Source organism: Lichenostomus cassidix, chromosome 1 (genome assembly GCF_008360975.1).
Source record: "Lichenostomus cassidix isolate B80296 chromosome 1, HeHo_3.0, whole genome shotgun sequence".
Classification (NCBI taxonomy): Eukaryota; Metazoa; Chordata; class Aves; order Passeriformes; family Meliphagidae; genus Lichenostomus; species Lichenostomus cassidix.
Window position 1 is genome coordinate 100,180,619 of NC_139479.1, and position 10,149 is coordinate 100,190,767.

The following is a 10,149-nucleotide window of genomic DNA, read 5'->3' on the forward strand; positions in this document are numbered from 1 at the left end:
AGGAAACTCTGTACCTTACGCTTATGTTACTCTCCAAGGCAGAGACAAACCTAAAAAGAACAAGTAAGGACAAAAGCTGGATGTCATTTATCTGAACTTCTGTAAGGCCTTTGACTCGGTCCCCCTCAACATCCTTCTTTCTAAATTGGAGAAAGATGGATTCAATGGCTGGATTGTTAGATGGATAAGAAAGAGGCTGGACAGCACATCCAGAGGGTGATAGTCAACAGCTCAGAGTCCCGATGGACACCAGTGGTGTCCCTCAGGGTCTGTACTGGGACCAGTGCTGTTTAATATCTTCAGTAATGACATAGACAATGGGATGGAGTGCACCCTCAGCAAATTTGGTGATCACACCAACTTGAGTGATACATGTGGCACACCTGAAGGATGGGATGTCATCCAGGGGTACCTGGATGAGCTTGAGAAGTGGCCCATGGGAATCTCATGAGGTTTAACAAACCAAGTGGAAGGTGCTGCACCTGGGTCAGGGCAACTCCCCATATCAGTCCAGGCTAGGGATGAAAAGATCCAGAGCAGCCCTGCAAGAAGGACTTGGGGATGCTAGTGGGTGAGAGGCTTGACATGCCTCAGTCTTGTGCACTAAGAGCCCAGAAACCCATCATGTGCTGGGCTGCATCCAAAGCGCCCTGGACAGCAGGGGAGGGAGGTGATTCTGCCCCTCTGCTCTGCTCTGCTCTGCTCTGCTTTGCTCTGCTCTGCTTTGCTCTGCTCTGCTCTGCTGAGACCCCACCTGCAGTGCTGCATCCAGCTCTGGAGCCTTGTCCCAGCACAAGGAAGGACTGTTGGAGCCAGTGCAGAGGAGGCCACCAAGTAGATCAGAGGGATGGAGCACCTCACCTACAAGGAACAGCTGGGAGAATTGGGATTGTTCAGCCTAGAGAAGGCATTGGGGTGACCTAATTGTGGCCTTTCAGTACCTGAAGGGAGCCTACAGGAAAGATGGAGAGAGACTATTTACAAGGTTGTGGAGTGACAGGATGTCGCTGTTGAGCAGCTAGCAGAGTAATGAAAGCACCAGTTCTCAGTGGCAAGAAGGAATGACCTTTATTGTTTTGATTTCATCACATATATAGAGTTCTCAAAAGTCACCCAGATTGGTCAGTCAGAAGCCTTCCCCCAGGCCTGATTGGCCAGGCCTGCACTGTCCAAGTTCTGGGACACTGTTCCAACAACATCCAAACTTTATCTTTATTTATAAAACACAAGAAAATTTCTCATGGGAAAAACCTGTGCTAGCCACAACAGGATGAGGGGGAATGGCTTTGAACTGACAAGAGAGTAGGTTTAGATTAGGTATTAGGAGCAACCTGGCCTAGTAGAAAGTGTCTCTGCCCATGGCAGGGGGATTGGAACAAGATGAGCTTTAAGGTCAGTTCCAGCCCAGTTCATTCTATGATTCATTGCCTTAAAGGTTGTTTGGCTCTTCTAGTGAAAGCAATGAAAAAATAACTAGGAACTCTCACAGAATTTCAGAAATGAAAGACTATATTTGTTGTCACTAATATAAATTTGTTGCTGCTTTTTTTTTTTTTCTTTAAGATCTCCATTCCCAGACAGTGCTGTGAGGAATTTGGTGAGGCTCAGTGGTGCCAGGGCAAAAGGTAAGTACTGGAGTAGGTATAATCCCTCTATTCCTCTGGAGAGGTACTTGTCTTGTTTGCAGTTCAAATTCACATGGTTATTGGAACTAGATGATCTTTAAGGTCCATTCCAACCCTGGCCATTCTATGATTCTATGATCTCTTTTTCCAGAGCCAGCTCAGCCTCCAGTGGCTTTGACTTTATACATATCTCATGACAGATGAGATCTTGTCCCCAAATGATAAGGCACAACTACAAGCATAATATATGGATTTAAACATAATTATATATATATATATATATATATATATATAAAATTTTTAATAAAAAGAATGTTCTCTTGACATTTTTCAAAAGGTAGATACATTCTTATATGCTGGTATTTCCCAAAGGTCAAGATGTTGTGTTGTTATCTCTAGGCAGCTGCTATTTCTCTGCTGCATGAAACCTTGGTGAAACACCAAGGCTAAATAGAAGTTCTTTACAGAAGCTCTGTGTCGTAAGTGGGCATGGGCAAGCCTTGCCCACCACGGGGGCATGGAAGGAGTGCCTTTTGCAGGGCAGGGGATAGAGGGTGTACAGCACGGTCTACCTCCTAGCTCTGAATAAAATCTCAGTACCTTTATTTTAGTAATCTTTCTAGGAGGGACAATTAGCTCCATGACTTTAAAAAAGTGCTTCTAAAATTTAGAGGATGAAGAGCTTCTCTCATGCTTGACCCTGTTCTTGTCACCTAATAACAGTTTTGCATTTCTGGATCTCTGCAGAGCCTGGCAAAACAAAGAATTTTTCAGCTGATGAAAAGGAGAGATACTTCTGCCTCATAAGCATGAGGTCATGTCACCTTCCAACATTTTAAAGGGAAAGTTAGTATTTAAGAATCTTCTTTTTAAAATTTTTTTAATATGGATTCCTCAAAATGTTTCTAGGATAGCAGGGATTCTTAGAAGCAAACTGGTAATCAAGCATTCCTTGACTAGTCACACAAGGACAAAAGTTTTTGGCACGCAGGGTAGGCTGGTACTGTGGTGCTCATCTCTTCAGCTCTGATCCATGACAGCTCTCAGGCCAACATTTCTCCCCAGCATTTACAGCTGGGGCTGCCTGCCTGCCTGTGCTCCTAATAGCGCCCCTGTTGCCATGTGGCACCCCATCCTCTGAGATGTCCTTCACCTCTCCCAACTCCTCTTACTCTGGTGCTTGGCCATTGCTTCAAGACCAGTATTCCTCCAGGTTCCCCATCCTATGTAGGTCATGTCTCAGCAACATGGATCCTTCTGAGGATTTCTGATCTATTCCTTCCTCTATTCAGCAGACTGGAGTATTAAGTCAAGGCTGAGGCATTCAAAGGCATGAAGATGGAGTTGCTGCTGGGTTGCTTGTGGCTTCGGAAGCAGCTTGGGAAGGCACATGCAGACTGGCAGGTGTGAGCATTATGGATATGAGTTTTCTTGCCACGTCAGAGAAAACAACTTTCTTGAGACAGCCTGCAGCAAATTCCTCCAGAGCTTAGGGCCTTCACACACTGTTTCCATTAGGGGCAAAATGTGCACATGTTAATTAAAGAACTGGCCCCCAACAGGCAGTATTAGCCAAAAAGCAGAATAGCCCAGCCCTGGTAGCACTGGCTTATGCTACCCCGTTGAGGGCTCTATCCTGATCTGCACAGGAGAATGGCAGAATCCACTGAAATCAGTGGAAATACTCTCACTGCAACATGCAGAGCTCTTACCTTGGTCTTTCATCTATGAGAATCCCTGCTTATTGCATTGCTTTCTTTATGGCAATCATATTTTACATCAATTATTTGAAATTTATCATTCTCCCAGCACTAAGTCCTTGCTCTTCTGCATGCCATTTCTCATTACTTCAGAAGAAATAAGCTTTTGCAATTAACAATTATTTGGTACACATACATTACATGGTGATGTGAAGCCTAATTTCACTACAGCACAGAGAAGAGGTGGAATAGTTAATATCCCCTTGCTCCAGGAAAGGCTGTGGAATAATTACCTGGCAAGCTGAAATAATCGCTCTGCCTTCAGTAGTTCTCCCCTGGGCCTGCCAACAAGGAGTCATATGGAGAACTGTTAAAGGCAGGCATCGCTGAAGATTGCCTGCTCAGTTTACTGCCTGTAACATAATTGGTTTATGCAGGAGATGCACTCTCTCTTCTCTGCTGTGATTCAAAAGAATCTTAATCTGACATGATTGCTTTCATTCTCTGTCCTCAGTAGTTAGTACTGCTGCACAAAATCAGAGACTTACTCTTTATTGCGAGCAATATATTATGAAATAATTCTTTTTGCTCAAGAAAACATAATCCATACTTTATTGTTAGCTCTCTAAATCTTCTTTTTCTATGTTATAATAATAGTGTTGCTGTCGGGGTTTGACCCTGACTAAACGCCAGGCACCTCGACTCTCTCTTGCTGCAAGAAAAAAACTGTAAAAATACACACCAATTTCGTGAGTCAAAGTGAGATAGGACATTGGTAGAAGGATGCACAGAAGAAAAAGGGCAGACAGGCTCTAAACTTAAAGTTGCAAAAAGTGATTTAATTACCCAACAGAGTTGGAGGATAAATGCAAGGCAAAAATAAACTTTTCATACACTATTTTGTTCACTCACCCCCCTCCCTCTTACGAACCCATTTTTATTCACCCTCTTTCGTCTTTTTAACCAACAAGCTTGGGTAGGGGGGGCAGGGTACAGGGTATTTTCTCAGTCCACAAAGCAGGTCCATAAATCTATTCATCACCACAATTCTTCTACTACAAATACTCTTTATCTCTACTTATCTCTCTCTCTCTCCAGACAGTTTTTTTTCTGCTCTCACCGCCACCTCTTAAGAAGCAGCCTCTCCACTCACCCCCCTCCCTCTTTCCAAACCAACAGCATGGTCAGGGGGCAGAGTGAGGGGTGTTTTCTGGTCAGTCCATCAGGGACAGGAGTTGTCTACTTAGCCACGGGGTCCTTCCCACGAGAGACAGTCCTCTGGGAACTTCTTTGGCATGGGTCCAATCTCACGAGCAACATCCCACTCGAATTCTGCTGCAACATGAGTCTCTTTGTCCACAAGGTGCTGTGCACTCTCCCAAGCCGAGGCCAGGCTGCTTCCCTCCCAGAAGCAAGGCCTTTCTCTCCCTTGCAAGGCCTTTTGCAGTTTTAACTCTTCTGATGAGACTTCAAACTGGTTCCCAATCTTTTCCAGGCATCCACCTGCTCCTCTGACGTGGGCTGTAGGTGAATTTCTGCACTCTTGTGGACTCCATGGGCTGCAGGGGGACCTCCTGCTCCCCCCATGGTCTTCACCATGGCTACCAGAGGGTTTTCAGCTCCAGCACCCGGAGCACCTCCTCCCCCACCTTCTTCACTGACCTTGGTGTCTCCATGTTTTTCTCCCTTCACATATTTTTACCTCTACCTCCTCCTCCAACTACAAAGAAGTGTGTGCCTACCTTGTTTTGATTTCTTCTTAAATATGTTTTCACTAGCACCTCCTATTGGCAGCATGTACATCACTCTCAGAGCCATCAGAAACTGGCTCTGCTGGACTTGATGTAAAAACTTCCAGAACTTTCACTCAGGACACACAGGAACAGCCAAGCTCTGGACCTCTCTATGGAAAGGCAGGGAGACAACAAGGTCCTGGATCACACTAAACCAGGTCTAAAAGCTAGGTCTCAGATTTATGTCTGTGGATCCAGAGGACATGGACCTGGTTAGAACAACTCAGGAACCTTGACTCTAACAGCCTTCAATCTATGTAGCCTCTGGTAGGGCTGGTGTGCTGTGTGAACTATTTTCCCATAAACCCGATCTAAACCTGAGCTTCTTAAACTCTGTCACTTCAATTGTCATGTGAAGAGAAGACAGCATTTATATGACTTCTGTTTTGTGCCATAAATTAAAACAAGACAAAATTCATATTTTCATAGCCAAAATGACACACAGGATTTGTAGTATTCAGTAGTAAAGAAAACTTTATTTCCTCATTTTCTCTCATCTTCTCTGATTGAGTGAATTCCATTTTGGAAGCTAATTATAGTAAGTAGCCTCATTTATTATAGGCCTGATTGTAAGCAAGAACATGTAAGTCCAATACCCAAATTATTCTCAGACAGACAATCCATTCTGTCAGTTAGTGATCAAAGTGTCCATTTATATTCACTACGCTATACACAAAATTATTTAATTTCAAGATCTAATTTTTTTTTGCTAGAAATGATTATGTGATAAACAAATTATTTGGAACCTAAAAGTGTGGGATCATGGTAAATATCTTTCCTTGTCTCAACTTACTTAATAACGAATGTTGAAAATCTGGAAAGCTATGATGTAAAATGGTTCCTTTAGCTACTCAAAAAAGACAAATGATATGGGATATATTTTGCTAGAGATTTTTTACTACATTTTTGAAGACACATATAAAGAGGGAATATTATTAGAAGTGATCCTGCTGTTCCTTGTCCTCCCTGAAGTTCTACTCTAAACATAAGCATTTTTGTATTTTTGCTTTACACTGTAAGCTTTGTTTTAAAAAAGCAGCCTAAAGAACCAAGACCTCTTATAGCCAGCCTTTGTTTTGTACAGTCTCTTTAAAATAAAAAACTGGGCCTAAAATAAAAAACTGAGCCTCTTTTCTGAATAAGGTTTCACATTAATAGTAGAAGAAGGCATCCTCTTAATGGGTCACTGGAAATGTTTTTGTGAATTCTGGGATAAAGTATTGTAAAATAACAGTGGCTCTTTCTTAGCTGTTTCACTGTTAAATAAAGTATCGTCTTTGATAAACACTTACAGCATTTCTTCAGTCTAATAGTCAGCATTTGCCCCCAAATCCCAGTTTCAGTAAGAAAATGATCAGTCAGTATAACTCCCACCCGTGAAAATCTTTTGTGGGCTTTGGTTCATATTCTCGTGTTCACATGTAGCTAGAGTAGGGATTATTAATGCTTAACAGGAGAATCTATAGCAAGATTCATGAGAAGTCTTCAAACAATCCTGATTTAGGAAAGAGACAAAACTTCAAAACCTAAATAATTTGAAGTTGTAAAGCCGGTATGTTTATTGCAGCGCCGGGCACGTGGGAGGTAGCCTTCCAAAGACACGCGCGCTGTCAGTCCCATATAGCTCAGTATATGCGTGGTTACACGTTACAAATTCATAGAGTTTCTCAATACGCTTATACATATGCATAACCTATCCTCGCTTTGTATTATAATGAGTTCAATATATATCCTTGCACCTGTGTAGTTCTGTTTTATGGAGGGGTGTGGCTAGCACAGGTTTTTCCCATGAGAAATTTTCTTGTGTTTTATAAATAAAGATAAAGTTTGGATGTTGTTGGAACAGTGTCCCAGAACTTGGACAGTGCAGGCCTGGCCAATCAGGCCTGGGGGAAGGCTTCTGACTGACCAATCTGGGTGACTTTTGAGAACTCTATATATGTGATGAAATCAAAACAATAAAGGTCATTCCTTCTTGCCACTGAGAACTGGTGCTTTCCTTACTCTGCTAGCTGCTCAACAGCGACAGAGGGGTCTTTGCAGAAGGTCTTTTTCAGTGACCTTCTCTCCATCCAAAGGCCAGAAGAACAAATTTGGTTTTTTTGCCAGCGTGGAAGTTCCAGAGTATCACAGTCCTTGTTTGGCAAACACAATGAACGCTAAGTCAGTAGATATATTGTGTGGTGAGCAGTTTCTGACAAGTTATCTCTTAACTTCTGATTCCCTTGTATCAACTCAAAGGGCTCTTGAGATATGAGCATTTCTATGAAATATTGAAGAGAAGCATGTGAATCTTTCTTCAACCCAGTCACAGATTTCATTCAAAATTTAATTTTCTTTATCTTATTTGTAATCTCTGACTACAGACAGTGTCTGTGGTGTTTTTTTGCTGCCTTCCCATCAGTTGTGGCCAATGCTGAATGTTTGAATACTGATGCAGATTTTGGGCAGCCCAGTCTGAATCTCAGGGTGTGAAGACCCTCCTGTTTCTCCAGCATACAGCTCTCTACCATTTGCCCAACTGGATCCTCATCTTCCTTTGGAGAAATCTCACTGCTCAGTTTCCAGATACTCCTGCAAGAGCTTCCTTGCTCATGTTGCAGATGTCAGGCTCTCATGGGGCACGGCCCTGCCAGCTCCAGGACTCAGTGCTGAGGTTTGGCTCCTCTTCACCTCCTCAGCCTGTACATCAGTGTGGTGACCACATAGCTGTATATCTATCTATATATCTATATCTATATCTATGCACTGGGCAAATAAAGAGTTTTGTTTCATTCCTTTGTTTGAAATTCTCCACAAAATTTGAGGTTTAGGTATCCAGGGATGCATGATAGCAAAAATATAATTTGATACTAGGTAGCAGAATAACTGGTTCCTGCCTTTTCTTCAGGCCACTGTCAATTTTCCACCTTGCTCTCATGTGTTTTTTTTTAAGGCCACTGAAATAACCTTCATGCAGGCAGCAACTCACCCTGATGCCATGAAAGCAAACAAGAAAACAAATAAAAGCTACATCTGTCATGTTTCCTAAACGATACTGACGAAAAGAGAGAAACCGGGCCACAGAAGTGATTATGTGTATCAGATGTCTGACAGCCTATGCTGTCAGTGTTCTCTAACTAAAATACTTTGCTTGAAAGAGAACAATACTGCCTATGAAAAAAATACTATCTGAGCACAAAGTATGACCTGATTTTTCAGGGTCTGGGATTTTTTTACTTGGGCTTTTTTATTCTGCTTTTAATTTTTTTTTCTTGTTATTATCTTTAAGGTAAATAAATATGAAATTTACTGGCCATCATAGTAATTGAAGTTATTGGCATATCTCTTTTAAAATGTGCTTTGTTTAGGCTATTTGAGACAGCTCCTAAAGAAAAAAAACCACTCATTACAGTCTAGCTTTTAGAGAGCTGGTAAGTTAGATGAGTGACCTGCTGAAGATACCTTATTCTCTTCATTGCCTGCTAATGGATCCCAGATAAAATGTGTACTCTAAATACGAGGGGTGTGTTTCAGTTGTTTAAGTACCAATCTTCATATGAATTCAGCTTCTGGCTCCTTGGAAGAGCAGTTCGGGGCTAGAAGATGATGCAGGACTAGTGGAGCCACACAGCTTCTGAAGTTGCAGGTAGGTTAGGCTGAGGGTACTCAAATGATAGTAGATGTTTGTGGTTTTGTTATGGATTTATACCTAAAATGCCAGTTAGACCAGGGTGTATTGCCCTGGTCTCTCCCTATGTATTACTGGGGAATGTGCCTTGTTAAGAGAACTGCAGCTCTTAAAATTTGAAGTGAAAGACAAGCAACATAAATCTCTTTTGGCTGTTTCAAAGCAAAGAAAAAGTTTCATTAAGTATGTGATAAAAAAATAGGCTTTAAACCACAAGGAATTATGGCAGCTTCAAGAATCATTCCTAGCATTCCCTGTAGCTCCAGTTGACATCCACTACAATCTACTGTTGTGACAGCAATGAAATTAGTTGTAGCTATGTGGGTGTACATATCGATAAATTGTGGTGGTTCTCTGACACGTCTAGAACTACAAGAGCTCCAGACTGGTGAAGCTATTGAGTTTCCAGTCCCTGTTTCAAGATGGCAAGAAATGGTTTTTAAACCATTTGCCGGGCCCTTTGCTGGAATGGAGGCACCAGTCATATCCTGCAGGACAACACTTGTGTTTCTGGAATCCTTCAGACACACACACTTCGACTGTGGTACCCATTAAGACTCTTATTTACACACTGTCATAGCTTTACATTCATTTAGCTTTTGACCTATAACTGCTTGCTGGGGTTTATTTTCTGATACAGAACAGAAACTTTTTGCTTTAGTGCCACAGAAACAAGACCAGCTTTGTGCATAAGCATGTATTTATTTACAAAAGATATGTGCTTTTGGGTATGTGTGTATAAATCCTGGAGAAGGGAAGGGAGAAGGAGAATTAAATGATTCCCCATTACAGCAGCACAGTAATTCAAATAGACAGAAAAATCCCTATAGCTGGAAGGTGAATCACTTGCCAACACTCTGCAGCCTGTAAGACTCAGAAAGTAGAATGAGTTGTGCTCCCTCCCCAGCACGCATGGGAAAGGAAAAGTTCAATGATTTTAATTTTTTCATGCTTCTGCATTTCTGATGTAAATAGTGCTACTGACAAAAATGAAAGAAAACAAAATCACAAGGAGGAGAGGAACAACTTTGGGACAAAGTCAGTGATTATCTCACAAAACACATGGCAAGAAGATTTCTTAATTCTTCAAGTGCTTCTCATTACCCTTGAATATTCTTAATACACTCATACTTCAATTTTCTAAAGTAAATATCTAACAGGTGGCAAAACTCCACCAAGCTCTGCAGTGTTTCAAGCCTGTGCCCCTTGCAGAGACTTCCCAGGTTGCATCAGGGAGCTAGCTGTGCACCTTGATAGGGGTCATTGAGTCCTCAGCCACTGCAGCTTCTGCCTGCTGGGTCTCTGAAATGCTGGGGAGTTAGGCTCCCTGTCCAGTAATCATATTTTTTTTGATATAGCCT

General features: G+C 42.0%; 1 protein-coding gene across 1 annotated transcript in view; it reads left to right on the plus strand.

The window, feature by feature from the left end:
* The window catches only part of LOC146445450 (uncharacterized), a 105,879-nt gene extending 100,672 nt beyond the window's left edge, over positions 1–5,207 (plus strand). The window contains exons 4-5 of the mRNA XM_085050012.1: positions 1,564–1,625; positions 5,104–5,207. Of these exons, the coding sequence (XP_084906138.1) occupies positions 1,564–1,625; positions 5,104–5,168 (127 nt within the window). The 3' untranslated portion in view covers positions 5,169–5,207. The remainder of the gene's footprint in view (positions 1–1,563; positions 1,626–5,103) is intronic.
* Positions 5,208–10,149: the final 4,942 nt, after the last annotated feature.